The 15,427-nt window shown below is 41.6% G+C and overlaps 1 protein-coding gene across 5 annotated transcripts in view; it reads right to left on the bottom strand.

Annotated features, from left to right (window-relative positions):
• Positions 1–15,427, bottom strand: part of LRP2BP (LRP2 binding protein) — a 42,570-nt gene that overhangs the window by 15,686 nt on the left and 11,457 nt on the right. For all 5 annotated transcript variants that reach the window (XR_014239177.1, XR_014239178.1, XR_014239179.1 and 2 more), the window contains exons 5-8: positions 14,040–14,153; positions 2,036–2,178; positions 1,849–1,954; positions 173–396 (exon numbers count right to left, since the gene is read on the bottom strand). Coding sequence is in view for 2 of the 5 variants with exons in the window: in XM_082375363.1 (XP_082231489.1) it covers positions 173–396; positions 1,849–1,954; positions 2,036–2,178; positions 14,040–14,153 (587 nt within the window). In the remaining 3 variants the exon portion in view is untranslated. The remainder of the gene's footprint in view (positions 1–172; positions 397–1,848; positions 1,955–2,035; positions 2,179–14,039; positions 14,154–15,427) is intronic.

Genomic DNA, 15,427 nt, shown 5'->3' with positions numbered 1-15,427 from the left:
GCTATTAAAGTTAAAATCCAATGAAAATTACAAGTTCAGTCCTCAGTTGCACTGGCCACACTGCAAGTACCAATAGCCATCATTTCCAATTCTGCAGCGAGTTCTATTAAACAGACCTGGCATAGAACATCTAGTCAGAGTTTTTGTAAATACTTTTATTCAGCTTACTCACCTTTTGGAAAATGCAACACACTTTGTGAAAAACTTCATCTTATAGTAATACCCCACGAGATTCCCTTGAGCGTAGACATTTCCACGCTCTGCTGCTTCCCTCAAGCGATGCAGGGCAGCCTCAGTACCCTGGCGGATGCCTTGTCCATAAACGTACGTGAGCCCAAGTGCACCCTGGGATTCCAGGTTTCCATTGCCACAAGCTTCTGAATGCCAATAAAATGCCTAGGAAAAAGCACAATTCCCTAGTATTCACAAGGTGGATTATAAAGGGGATCTCTCTATAAGACAGTACTATTAATTCCTCTCTAGGACATCGTTCTAACCCCTTGAACGTACGTCAGGCTAGCACCAACTTCGCCTGCCTGAGAGAGGGTGCTGAGGGGAGCCCGCCCGCTGTCTGCCCACAGTGCAGGCGAGGTCACTGGCTCGAGCTCAGCTGTTCAGGTTTCAGGATTTTCAGATTTTCCAGAGGAAGGACCAAGAAGGTGGGAAATACGAACCAAGCGTCTGAAAGGCTTTGTAATGAGGCACAGCAAGGAGAGGAGAGCAGCTGATGTTGTGAGATTGTGGCCACCTCTCAGATCCTCTTGGAGCTCCAACGGGATCAAAGAAAACCAAGGATAAAAACCTTCATCTTCATGGCCTTTTTTTTTTTTTTTTTCCTTAGATTCCGTATATATGTGTTAGCATACTGTATTTGTTTTTCTCTTTCTGACTTACTTCACTCTGTATGACAGACTCTAACTCCATCCACCTCATTACAAATACCTCCATTTCATTTCTTTTTATGGCTGAGTAATAAAAAAAAAAAAAAAGGCCATGAAGAACCTAGTGGCAAGACGGGAATAAAGACACAGACCTACTAGAGAATGGACTTGAGGATATGGGGAGGGGGTGGGATGAGATGTGACAGGGTAAGAGAGTGTCATGGACATATATACACTATCAAATGTAAAATAGATAGCTAGTGGGAAGCAGCCGCATAGCACAGGGAGATCAGCTCCGTGCTTTGTGACCACCTAGAGGGGTGGGATGGGGAGGGTGGGAGGGAGGGAGATGCAAGAGGGAAGAGAAATGGGAACATATTGTATATGTATAACTGATTCACTTTGTTATAAAGCAGAAGCTAACACACTATTGTAAGGCAATTATACTTCAATAAAGATGTTTAAAAAAAAAAAAAAAAAAAACCTGCATGTGGTCCCAGCATGTTTGCTCAATACTCAGCTACAGTGAATCTGAGTTAGTTCAAACCGATTTCCAAGTAGCTGCTCAGTTATCTGACAAGGATCTTGGGGGTTATGTGCCTCCTACAAGTTTGCCTTTAACGCCTCATTTCCTTCTCCCTATAAGATTTCTTGGAAAGGGTTTCCATCATTGGTGATTAAAGAGGTTGTACTGACTCTCCCTCCTCTTTTACCTTTTATGGTAGAATATTTTGTATGTGTGCTTTTTATAGCATACAAAGTGCTCACATCCATGGTCTCCTTTGGTAGAGGCAGGGAAGGCAGCATTCATAGTTGAGGAAAGGGTGAAATGAGCTTGGAGATCTTAAAATGTAAGCTTTCTTTACGTTGAAAGAAATATAAGAGATATTCAAGACTACATACTTACTCCTCACCAAATATTAATCTATGCAGGATGCTAGGATTTAAACAAATAGATCACTGTTACCTTCTCTAACTCTCTGGGTTCCTTTGTTGAGTAATACAATCCTAGGATACTTTGAGCCTTCACACTAGCTTTTGGATTTCCATTGTCTGCAGCAAAAAGCCACAGTCTAGAAGAGAAGGGCAAGGCAAGTTATTCTTTGTTTAAAGCATTTGATTAAAACAAAAATCTTGTTCTCAGGTCAGATTACCTTTCAGCTTCCTCGTCTGATTGTTTAACGCCTTTTCCTTCATAATAAGCTCTTCCAAGGTTGTAAGCTGCTGCAAATTGTAAGTGTCTTGCTTTGGGACACGGAGAATCAACAATTTTCTTCATATATTCCACTCCTTTTTCCTTCTACAAAGGAAAAGAACAAAACAAAGTCTTAGTTTAGTTTTACCCAAATTAAGTTTTCTCCCAATAATGCTGTAAAGCATTCACCCTTCGACATGAGGTAGAATGTCATGAGTCTATACCTAACAGGTATGGTTGTCCTGGACTCTGCAGGGCTAGAAATAAGTAAAAGTCCATCTCCTGGGTCAGCGTTCCCAGGAGCTCTGGGATATAAAGCGTTCCCTTCATTTTATAGCTTCCACATTTGCGTTACATCTCAATATGGTTTCCTTCTTCTCTCCTCATAGCCCTTATTCTGAATCGGCACAGTTCTTAGAACTTAAAGTGTAAGAATAGCCAGTAACTTCCACATTTTTAATTCTTACAGGACACGTGTGAGCCCCAAACTCTGTCTTCTCTCTTCAAGCACACTTTCCCTAGCTGTGCTCAGTGATAAATTTACATCTACTACACATCTTCATATGACATCTGCATAGTCACAAAACACAGAAGACATTCTAACCACCAACAAAAGGCTTTCCTCCCTCCAAAAACCCAGACACAAACTGTTTACTAGACTAGGTTTCTCTTGTCCAACGCACAGCAAGCCAAAATGCTGAGCCCACGAGGTTTGTAGCAAAGAGGGTTTACAAGGCAGCCAAGTAGGAGATGGGAGAACAGATCTCAAATCCGCCTCCCCAAAGGCAAAGAGCTCGGGGTGTTTATAGGATAAAGAAGAAAGCAGCAGGCAGTTGGAGGTGTGGGGAGCATGGAGAAAGGTGATTGGAAAAAGGTGCAGGAATCTTTGCTCTGCACAGGTGTAACTAAGCTATAGGCCTCTGCACGTTCAAAAAGTCACTCAGCAACAGACACTCATGCATGCCCAGTTGAAGGGTCGGTGGTTCTATCCAGTCTTAACCAGCTCAGCTCAAACTAGACACAGCTGACTCCAAGTTCCTAGAAAACAACTCGGGCAAACATCTTGTTTAGGCTACATGCTGCTTGGAGGACATGAGAGTCTTAAAAAACCACCTTAATTAGTGAAGGCAGGTGAAGTGGATTTGACCCACGGTTTCAGTGCCCCCCCCCCCTTGCTTTTTGATCATTCCTCAACTCTTGAGGAAAAAGGGTGAGGACAGCTCTGGCTAATTCCTGCTGATAAGGGGCATAGGCCTAATAGGGGCTTGAGGAATCAAACTATATTTAGCACTCATTTGAGAATATTCTCTTGTTCCTGGTTTCAAGTTAACATTTTGATCCCAAACAAATACCACTTATGCGCCAGCTGTCAAGGCATTCATAGGCCCAAGATTGGTAATAAAAACTGTAGACAAATAGGTACCGGGTGGGGCAAATATGTACACTGTGAGGGCATACAGAACGCCAGACATGCGAATATTTAGACTCTTATTTTCAGGGATTTTACCTAGGACACTGGCGAGCCAGGGATCAGTGTCTTACTTTTTTACGAATTGGAGTGTGTTGATCATTATCACCTTTGACTGAAACGCTTAGATAGTATCGAAGGAACATAGGCTGGGAGGATTAAGTGTGGTTTCTACAATATCCTCATCAAATAGAACCTTGACAAGGGTAGATGCCAGGGATTTTTGTTGTTGTTTGTTTTTTGGTTTTTGTTTTTTATTCTGAGGACATGAGGAGACCAAATTTTGGCTTATTCAAGGAAAAACGCGACAGGACATTTTGTTGATTAGCCTAATTTGATATGTTCACACCTGAAGTCACAGTGAAGTTAGGGATGGTCAAAAATTAACAACAGGCACAACCAAGGGGTCAGCATGATCAAATACAGAAGGTTTTTTTTAGATGACATATCCAAAAGCTAGAGAAATTACCTACTTTTGCCAAAGACTGAAAAATCCTAATCACTGAATTGTCCTTCCAAGCCTGGGAGGTTAGAAACAAAGAGAAGGCAGAACAAAAGAAAACAATCAATCTGGTTACGAGCAAATTATTTAAATTGCTTTCTAAATTTTACTTTTCAAAGCCACCACTGCAGCAATCCCACTCACCTTAATTTCTTTCTCGTGGCTTTTTTCTGGGGGTTTGCTTGCCCACTCGGGAAAGTCAGCGTCAGGGTTGGAACCACCGCGGTATTCCTCACGCAACGTGCTTTCCCTTTCTCGGTGCGTTCCTCACAAGGTCCCAACCGGCGAAGATGGAGCTCGTTTTCAGAATGTTTATCCTCCATGATTTCAGTCTAGATGTTCATTTTCTCCTTTAAGAGCTTCCTAAATGGGTTTGGCTATGAGCCCAAAGTTGGGGACCCAAATACGGCAGAACCCAGCCATTCCCAGAAATTCCTGCAATTATCTCTTGGTGGGAGCTGCAGCCCTAGCTAGAGCTTCCCTTCCATTAGAGGGCAAGTCTCTCTGTCCTTGTGAGAGTTCAAAACCCAAATATTTCACAGAGGGATTGAGAACTCTGTGCTTTTTCTTGGATACCTGATAGACCTGTTCAACCAAAAAGGTTGAAATCAAAACCATATTCTGGTCTCAGGTGTCCTTTGTTTTACTGGTAATCAGTATCAACCACATCCTGGAGCAGGGCGCCCTCATTTAGCTGAGGGTCCCCCAAATCTTTTGCCAGGATTTCTCCAAACATCGTCGGTAAAGTTTTAAATCCCTGAGGAAGTACTGTCCAGCAGTACTGTTGTTTAATTCTTAGTACCTAGATCTTCCCATTTGAAAGCAAACAACTCTTGGGATTTAAAACAAGGATATGCAAGAAAAGGCATCTTTCAACTCTAATACAGTAAACCAACAATGTCTGGACAGATTAGTGAGCAGAGTATATGGGTTAGGGACTACTGGATGAGTCTCTTTTACACTCTGATCTTAAATCGTGTACAGGCTGACTTCAGGTGGTGCCCTAAGCTGTATAAGCCTAGCTCTTTGCTATTCCCAGCCTCCCGTCTGCCCAGGTCTTCGGACTCCTCTTTGCAAATCTCTTCTGGAACAGTTGCAGGATGTTCTTTTTGGGATTGGAGTAATAGAGCCTGCAATGCGCAAGCCTGCTCTGGTGGTACTTTAATGTCTGTTCACTCAGGGGCAAAGGTAACCCTGGTATTTAGTTAGTAAATCTCGTCCCAGAAGGGGAATGGGGCATTCAGGCATGTATACAAAGCTATGCTTCAGATGCGTTTTCCCCATCTGACAGTTTAGCAGCTGGAAAAAAGGCAGTTTCAAGGTTTCTTTGGACACCCCAGTTACTAACATAGTTTTAGAAGGAAGCTTAGAAAGCCAGGTATTTAAAACTGAGTAAATGGCCTCATATCAATCAAAATCCTAAATTTCCCACGGTCATAGTCATTCAGGGCTCCGCCTGGGAGATGATGGACTTCACAAGATTTAAAGGAACCCCTAGGGCCTGTCATTCTTGGTCATTGTCATTCTCTTCTTGGGCATCTGATGTGCCAGCTGTTTACCTTCAAGAGTCTTACTTAGGATGGGACCCTCTTTTCCAGTGTCCCTCCTGGTTGCAGTATGCACACTGGTGGGGTCCCGCTATTGGGTACCCGTTTGAGTGGAAGCTTTTGCCGAGTCCCTTGTGGGAGTCCTTGATTCCATCCAGCTCTTCCCGGTGTTAAGGTAGCCGCCTGCAGAGCAGCCTCTTTCATTCTCCATTATTCCCTTTTCTCCTGAACCTGGTCTCTGCTATTAGAAACTTTAAAGGCAGTTTCAACAAGTCAAGACATAGGTATTCCTAAAGGCCCTTCCATCTTTTGCAGTTTCTTCTCTATACTGGGTGCGCTCTGACCAAAAAATGGTCACTGACTTTTATAAGTTCTCTTTGTATGTTGCCTATAGGCTTTAAAGACCCTTTCTGGAAATTCTGGAAGATCCTCATTTGGTTTCTGTTTTACCTCCTGTACTTTATTAAGGCTTGTTTTGGCCTCCCTCTTCGCAATCCTGCAAGAATGCAATCTCAATAAAGTTCGGGCCTGTCTCCAGCATTCACATCCCCATCAGGATCTGCTTTTGGTGTAGCCCCGCGTGCAGCAGCCCTCACCAGGTTGCCAGGGGTTTCTGCACGAAGCAGATCTGCCTCCTCTCAAGCTTTATCCAGCACCATCTTATGCTCTTCTGAAGTGAGGAGAGTGTTTAATAAATTTTGAACATCTGCCCAGGTTGGGTTGTGGGTTACAAAAAAAAAAAAAAAAAAAAATCAATGAAGGTTTTCCATTCTCGAGTCATCTCTATAAGTTGGCATATTGTTCTTCCAATTAAATAAATCCAAAGTGGACAGGGAAGTGGACCCAGATCCATCCCATCACCTGCCCAGTCTCAGCATTCACAGCCACAGTGGGGACTTGCCTTAAGGGATATTGCCCTCCCCGCATTTGGGTAGCTCCCTGGCCAAGCTGCACACCCTGGCAGGTGATGAGAGGGGAGGCCATTCCTGTTTCTCAACCCTCAGAGACTGGGGTGGGGGGAGGGCACAGGCGCCCGAGAGCCTGAGGTTCAGATGCTGACAGTGAAAGAGTGACAGCACCGTCCTGTAACGGTGGAGGAGCATCAGAGCGGTACGCTGAATTCCCAGCAAGTCATCCTCCTTTTCATTAGAATCAAGCAAAACAGGTTTCTTTGCCTTTCCTTCTTGTTGGACCATTACCTTACATCTACTCTACACAGGTTTATTCTGATACAAGAACGTAAGAGACTGTACATAAGGTATTTCATCCCATTTTTATTCCTGTTTACAAAATAAATCTACTTGCAAAGTTGTATTGTAATTTAAGGATCCATTTTCAGGCCATTGTGCTCCAGAGTCTAGAGGATATTATGGTCATTTAGTGTTACAAGAAATAACCATCCTTTATTTTTCCATGGATTCATAACTGAAAGTCTCCCAATTTTGGAGAACGTAGCCTAGAGGGCTGCAAGAGGGAACCGAATTAACATTGCCCATTTTGAAGGGGCTTTGTTCCCAGGTGGGTGCAGCAACAAAATCTAAGGGTCCTTGCTACAGTCGCCAAGAAGCTCAACCCCCAGTAGCCAATTCCTAACAATTAAGACAATCAGACATAGACAGACATGGACAAACAAGACCAAAACAAAACCAAAAACCAGAGCCCTGGGCCTTTAACTCAGGTACAGAGTACCTCAGCAGCTGTAACCTTTTATATTGTCTGCCAAAATCCCATCAGGTGGGCCTCTGACCCATGATCTTTCAGGGTTCCAAAGACAATCTAGGCACAGGTGCATTTCTTTAACGAGGTTACCCTAAAAACACCTTCCAAATCCAAAAGCCCAAAACCCCAAAAATGTTACTGAAAGTCGGGTCCAGCTGCTTGCCACTCAAAAGCCAATATTCGAGAGGCAAGGCTAGTGGAAAGTTTGCTTTATTTCTGAGGCCAACAACGGGGAGAATGGCGGACTTATGTTCAGAGACTGACTCCCCACTGACAAATCGGTGGGCAAACACTTTTAAAGGGGAGTTTCAGGGGTGTTTAGGCGGAGGGAGGGGGCTACATGCAGAAACAGCCCAGTCAGCTCCGACAGTCACCTTGAAATTGGTCCTGTGGTGACCAGCGTCATCTTGATTGTTTTAAGTACAGTTAGTCTTCAGTTCCAGGGTCAGTTTGCTCCCATTTCTTTGAGGCCAGTCCTCAGAACTGTGGTAGCTTAGGTCATGTCTACAGTCTGGTCATCATGTAGTTAATTTCTTTCACCTGGTGGGGTTTCAGTATCTATGAAACAGCTCACAGGACATAGCTCATAATACTATCTACAGCCCCTGAGGAGGGACTAATGGTCCCTGACTTCATTCAGTGACTAAGCTATTATTACTTGGTCTTGTTTTCCTTTGCTTCTGCACTTTCTCACTTCTCTGAATTTATTCTTTGACTAAAGTTTTTCTACAGACAAAAGGCAGGCAGAGGACATGGAGGGGAAGCACCATAGGGTCCTGCTCCATTTCCTCTCTTTGCTACAAGATGAAACTGAGCGCGGAAGGTCAGCAGCGCCTCCCTGAAAACCCAGGGTCAGTCTGGGAACGGACGCGCCAGGGAGCTGCTCGGGCTGGTCCACAGGTCCTCAGTGCCTGCAAGGGGCCGACGAGCCATGGGCCAAAGGTTCACCTGGACTCACCTCTTGGCTGGCTCACCACATGGGTTACCAAACCAGATCTGTCTTGCCAGATGCACAGCAAGCCAAATGCGGAGACACCGAGGTTTGCAGCAAAAAGAGGGCTTATTTGCAAGGCAGCCAAACCAGAAGACGGGAGAAAAAATCTCAAACCAACCTCCCAGCAGGCACGCAGGCAGCTCGGGGTATTTATGGGATAAGGAATAAAACAGCAGGGCGGTCCGAGGCATGGGGAGCGTGCGGGGCGTGGGGAAAGGTGATTGGGAAAAGATGTGGGAATTGGCGGGTAATCTTCTCTCTGCGCAGGTGTAACTAAGATGCAGGCCTCTGCACGTTCAAAACGTCATGAAGCAATGGACGCCTGTGGATGCCCAGTTGGAGAGTCGATGGTCCTATCTAGTCTTAACCAGCTCAGCTCAAACTAGATGCCACTGGCTCCAAGTTCCCAGAAAACAACTCAGGCAAACATCTTATTGTTTATACATGTGCAGCTTGGAGGACACATGAGTCTTAAAACGACTTTGATTAGTGAAGGCAGGTGAAGTGGATTTAACCCACAGTTTCAAAAGCTTCAAAAATCACTCCAAAGAAGAAAATAATATTTGACAGTCAAGTACATTTTTATACACTGCATTCTAACTTTTACTCCTCACTAGTCTCTCAAAGTGCTATTGCTGGCTAAACAGCACAGTAATAGATGAGAAAATTAAGGTGTTTTACTGAGTCCCAGATCATGTGGATTTACTTTTGTGAGTGTGTGAGGTAGGTGTCTACCATTTTTTTCCCCAACTGGTTAGTAAGAGAGAACTTACAGTATAATGGTAGTAGAGTGAAGTGTTTGTGTAAATCCTCCCACAGATAGCAGTGATTAAATCAGGACCAAACATAAAGAACAACTTTCTAAAGGCACTGGGAGGGACTTCCCTGGTGGCACAGTGGTTAAGAATCCGCCTGCCAAGGCAGGGGACACGGGTTGGAGCCCTGGTCTGGGAAGATCCCACATGCTGCGGAGCAACTAAGCCCGTGCGCCACAACTACTGAGCCTGCGCTCTACAGCCTGCGAGCCACAACTACTGAGCCCGTTCGCCTAGAGCCGGTGCTCTGCAACAAGAAAAGCCACCACAATGAGAAGCCCGCGCACTGCACCAAAGAGTAGCCCCCGCTCTCCGCAACTAGAGAAAGCCCGCGTGCAGCAACGAAGACCCAACGCAGCCAAAAATAAATAAATAAATAAATAATTTAAAAAAAAAGTTATTAAAGGCACTGGGAAGTTTACCAAAGCAAACACAAACTGGAAGAGGAATGACTCTTGAAAACTGCAACTGAAAAGGATCCTTGAAGTTCAGTGAACTCCAGACAGGATAAACAAAAACCCTCTCCTAAGCACGCATCATAGTCAAACTGCTGAAATCCACAGAAATCCTGCAAGCAGCCAGAGAAAAAGGACACATTATTTACAGGGAACCTAATACAATCAGAGACTGACTTCTCATGAGAAGCTAGAAGATTTTACAATGGCATTTTTAAAGTGAGGAAAGAAAAAACTCAACCAGCAAAACAATTCATCAAAAATGAAGGCAGACTGAAGACATTTTCAGGTAATTAAAATTGTAGATAACTCATCACCTGCACACTTACAAGAAATGCTCTTTAAAGGAAGTTCTTCAGGTTGAACGGAAAAGGAATATGGTGCCAGATGGCAACGCAGGTTGATAGAGAGGAATGAAAAGCCCCAGAAATGGTAAATATGTACAAATATAAAAGGATACCCAGGCACATATATACATACCTGTGTATGTATTTTTTCCTCTCAATTTCTTTCAAAAGATATATGACTAAAGCAAACATAATGCGGTTTTGTATCAATATTTTGGGGTTTATAACATGTAAATTTCAAGACATTTCAAACCTACCACACAAAGCATATTTGGTTCAACCAGACTCTGGACCAAATTAGTGTCAAGAACTTGGTAAATTAATAAAATGATAAACATTAAAAGAATTTGCTCTTTGCCCCTTTACCTTGGGTTAACTGAACAGACCTACAGAGGCCATCTTCTTTTTTGCTCCTCTGACCTCCATATATAACTACATTCAAGCCATTCTATTTTGGAGTTGCCATATGCCAACCCGTCGAATCTACCAATTTTCCTGGTCTTTCTACACCTTCATGTTCTTCCCACATCAGCTTATTCTGTATCTGTCACCGTACTCATTCCTTTGTCCCTCTTTCCCTCCATGACACTCACTCATGTGGCAGATATCTTATTTCTCCAGCTACTCTGCTGTACTTAAACCACTGAACATGGCTGGAGAAAAACATAACCATGCTGACAGGTCCTTCTTACAATTTGTGACTTCAAATTTCAGAGCGAGCTCTCCCCTCACAAGCAATACTATCAGTTTGTCTCATCAATGATCTCTCCCACTTATCTGGAAGAGAAGATACTACTTCAGACCTTTTCCTTTCTCTTCAGACTTCTGCTGTCCCCTTGCTCCCTCTCCTCAGTCTCAGCTCATGGCTTCAACTTTTTAAATATTTTTCTAAAAAATATGGAACAGTTCATGAATTTGTGTGTCATCTTTGCACAGGAGCTATGCTTATTTTCTCTGAATTGTTAGAATTTTAGGATACATCCTGCCACAGCAAACACATGGCTTCACTTTTATTTCACTGAGAAAACAGAAAGAATTGAAAGAAACACCAAATCTATCAGTTTACCTTATTCATCATCAATTTCTTCCTCTCTACCAGATCTTGTGTGTCAACTTACAAATAATACTGTAAGATCTTTGATCTGGGAGAAAACTCTCCCTTGATCCCATGATCCCTCCCAGTTATTGCACATATATTTGTTCTACTTTATAACAAAGCTCAGTGCTTATCTCCACTTCCTTACATCCATATGTCTCCTCCACCCACTCCAATCTTGGTCCCTTATGACCTTGGTCCCACTGAAATGCTTTTGTCAAGATCTCCAGTGAAATTCATCTTAGTATGTCTGATAGTAAGTGCTCAGTTTTCATTCTACTCACCTCTCAGCAGAATCTGAGACAGATGATCACTCCCTCCTTCTTGAAACAGTTTCATCGTTTGACTTTCAGATCACCACACAGTCCTCATTTTCCTCTGTCCTCCCTGTCTCCTCCTTCTCATTCTCCTTTGCTGGCTAGCTATTCTTTCCGTTATGACCATGAAATATTGGAGGGCTTCCAGTCCCTGGCCTTGACCTTTGGCTCTTGTCTATGATACTCACTCATTCAACAATCTTATCCAATCTGGTGCTGTAACTCCCACTGCTCCACAGATAGCCCCCCACTGATTTCTCTAGTCCTGTCGGCACCGTTGAGCTCCAGACTCTCTACCTGACATCTCTACTTAGGTGTCTTAATAGGTACTTCAAATGAAACATTCAAACATAAATGTTTCGCTTTTCCTCCTGTACCGCAACCGTGCTTCTCCCTCAGTCACCCCATTGTTATTAAATGGCAACATCATCCACTCAGGACAAAAAGTAGGAATCATCCTTGATTCCTCCCCTTATCTCTGCCCCTCTCCCAATCCATCAGAAAGTCCTGTATCCTCTTAAAAGCATATCCTAGATCTGTCCACTTTTCTCTATTCCCACCACTATAATTTCAGTTAAAGCTGCTATTTTATCTGAACTATTGCAGTGGCTTCCTCACTGGACTTCTACTCCTGCCTCCATTCAATCCATTCTCCACACAACAGACAAAATGATCTTTAAAAATGTTAATCATATTAATTGCACTCCCTTTTGGTGTCTTCACACTGCATTGAGAATACAATCCATTTGGCTGTAGTTTGCCAAGTTCCACGTGGTTTGGTCCCTGTTTCACTGTTTTGACTGTATTCCAGCTGTACCATCCTTCCTCAGGCCTGAACACGAGCTATTTCCTCTGCCTGGAGTGTGATTCACCTACATCTATATATTGCTCCTTCTTGCTGCTCAGTTCTTCCTTCAAGTATCAGATAAAATGGTGGAATGACACAGGGAAGAAAACTGTAATCCCAGAGCCAAAGTCTTCAGGTTAACGTTAGAAAATCACCAACAACCAGGAAATTGATAGAACTAGGAAAGCAATGAGTTGGTATGAACTTCAAAGTAGGTACACTTTGTGCCTGAGGTGGAGGAGAAATAATAGCTAGAAAGTGAATTGGGAAATGAAAATAATACCAGCTCTACCTTTGAGCACTATGGTACTTTGGGAGGTTGTAAGGAGAGCCCTCCTCTAAAGAGGGCTGCTTGTGGGACAACCAAGTTTCTGATAAGGCAAGGAAGTGAAGGAAGTAGTCTGAGAAAAAGGCTGAGAATACAGAAGATCTTAGAATGGCATACAGAAAAGTAGAAAGAATATTACATAAAAATTTGCATAACTACCACATAGATTGTCAGTAATAACATTTTGCTATATTTGCTTCATCTGTTTTTTTTGGTGACTTGTTTCAAGTTACATGCCAATATGAAAATATCAGGACACTTCACCCCTAAATATTTCAGTATGCACTACAAAAGAAGACATTTTTCTGCTTAAGTACCATATAAGTGTCACTTCTAATAAAGTCAATATTATGAAAAAAAGGCAGGAGAGAGAATTAATCTAGATGAAAGAAGCTTGCAGATGTTACAACTCAGTGCATTGGGCGGTCCCTGACTGAATGCTGGCTTGAAGACTACTTTGGGACAATTTGAGGATTTTAAATATAAACTGGGTATTAAATGGTATTAGGGAATATGTGTTAGTTTTGGTAGATGTATTCAGTATAAATTCTATTTTTTGAAAGTAAAATTTTTTAAGATTTGTTTCCACAAGTTTAAGTTGTTTCATTGCAATTTGTTCCCCAGTCTTCTCATGTTTGATTGACAAAATGTGTTTTCTTAACTTTTTGAGACTAGAGTTCAATTGTCATCTAATTTCTATTGTATGTCTTCTGGTTAGGCCCTGTCAGAAATTAAGCATTTTATTGCTTTCTGCTTTATTCTATTTTTGTGCAGCAAATATTTTTCACTGATATTATTATTATATCTTTGGTAAATTCAAATTGTTGATTCTTTTTGTTTATGTAAATTCTTTCTGGTTAGATTGTTTAAAAGTTTTAAAAAGATATAGTTATATTATCCTACTGTTATTACCATTTTCCAAGGACCTATTTCTAAATTCCATGTTAAATAATCCTATAACTTGGGTGATGGTACAGTCATGATACCATTTAAATAGAAATAGGGGACCATTGAGTTAGAAAGCACGAATTAAGTATAAAACCAATTTTTCAAAAAAATTTGCATTCTAGAGAGAGACTTAAGAAGTTTCATGGCAAGTGTGACTGTCTAATGAACACATTCTGGTTTCAGCTTATCTTTTTTTTTGCATAGGGCAATACACGGAAGAATATACTCTAAAATAATAACAAAGTTCATATTTGATAGTAAAATTTGGAGTGATCTTATTTTTGCTTATTTTCTAACTTTTCTCCATGTTCATGTAGCTTTGAAGTAACTTTTAAAAACAAAGGAAAACATTTTAAAGCAAAAATGTTATTGACGGCTAATAGCAGCAAGGAGAGGGGCAAAAAGAAATTTGTTTTTTACATAAATGTAAAAATGACTAGTGCTATCCTTTAAATGCTGAAAGGATAGATAATTATTTAAGTATAAGTATAGAAATATATTATTAAAATATAATTTTAACTGTATCAAATAATCCATAAACAATGAAATCTTAAACACTGTGAACAAAACAATAACTTACAGCGTCTGCAGTCATCCCCAGGCCATCATAATACATCACTCCTAGCTGGTAAGTTGCCTGATGATCCTTTTCCTTGATTTCTTCAAACTGTTCTAATGCTTCTTCATACCATCCCTGTAAGCTCCCAGGAAATACTGAATTATTTTCATTATTACCTTAAAGTAATCCCAAATACTTAGTTCTCACCTAAATCTAGCTAGCAGCACCAAATAAAAGACAGCAACAGATTTATGGAATTTGCAAGTAAGCTATTGACAACAATCAACACACTATAAAATCAATAAAATAAACCTAAATATGGCAACTGAGGGAACTGACCAGGAGGAACCTGGGTCAGACGCTCTTTGGCTTTCACTCTTACTCTTGGCTGTTGCCAAACCACTCTCTAAGTGATAGCCTAGCTCTCTGCTCATTCCAGCCTGCCGTATCACCCGCTACTCCTGGAGTCTGAGAAACTTCAGAGCTGGGGCCAAAGAATCTGAGAAAAGATAAACATCAGGATATCCACTACTACTAAATATCCACTATGATATGGCTCTTCCAGTTTTGCCATTTTCTAGCTAGGGAGAAGACACAGAACAACAAACATGTGATTCTCCAAAATTATCTTTCTCCCATGCTTCCTATAAAAACCTACGTGTCATATGTCATTCATTTAAGGCTCCTCAGCGTTATAGGATATAATAGCAAATACGATGAAGTGTAAGGAACAAAAATGGGGCTTATGTCTTAATCCACCACGGAAAATGCCTTACGCTAAAGAATAAATCATTTGTAACAGTGGAAAGAGAGTCTCTGAGTTGGAAGGTCATTACTAGGAGGAGCAGGCCAGAGAAAAGCAACTTTTGGAAAACACAGGAACAATTGAATTTCTCTTTTCATAAACTGTAATTAATCAACAAACTGATAAAATTAATAAAAACTGTACCAAAATGCTAACAAATATTTATCTTAAAGAACACATAACAATGAGTAAATGACTGAGTTGTAAAGATTCATTCTCCTTTCTGGCTAATGTTTGGCCAACATATAAGAGGGCTGGAAAACTTAGAATACTCTATACAGAGGAAGAGAAAGGAAATCCTTTTAGTTTTTCATGATTTTAAATACCATATACATGCTGGAAAATCTCAGATATATACTTTCAACTCAGACTTCTCCTTTGAGATCTAGAGTCTTACATGTAGTTTCTACTTTGAAACATGTATACTTGGATGACTAAGGGGAATCTCAAACATAAAATGTCCAAAAACTGAACTCCTGATGGTTCCCTCAAAACTCACTCCTCCCCACTTCTATATTTTTCAGTCCATGATGCCATTACTTGTATCTCCAAAATAAATCCAGGACCCAGCTCCACTGCTGGGTCAAGATCACCACCCTCTCTT

This window comes from Balaenoptera borealis, assembly GCF_965194805.1.
Source record: "Balaenoptera borealis genome assembly, chromosome: 21".
Lineage (NCBI taxonomy): Eukaryota > Metazoa > Chordata > Mammalia > Artiodactyla > Balaenopteridae > Balaenoptera > Balaenoptera borealis.
This window is presented reverse-complemented; position numbering and strand designations above follow the sequence as displayed.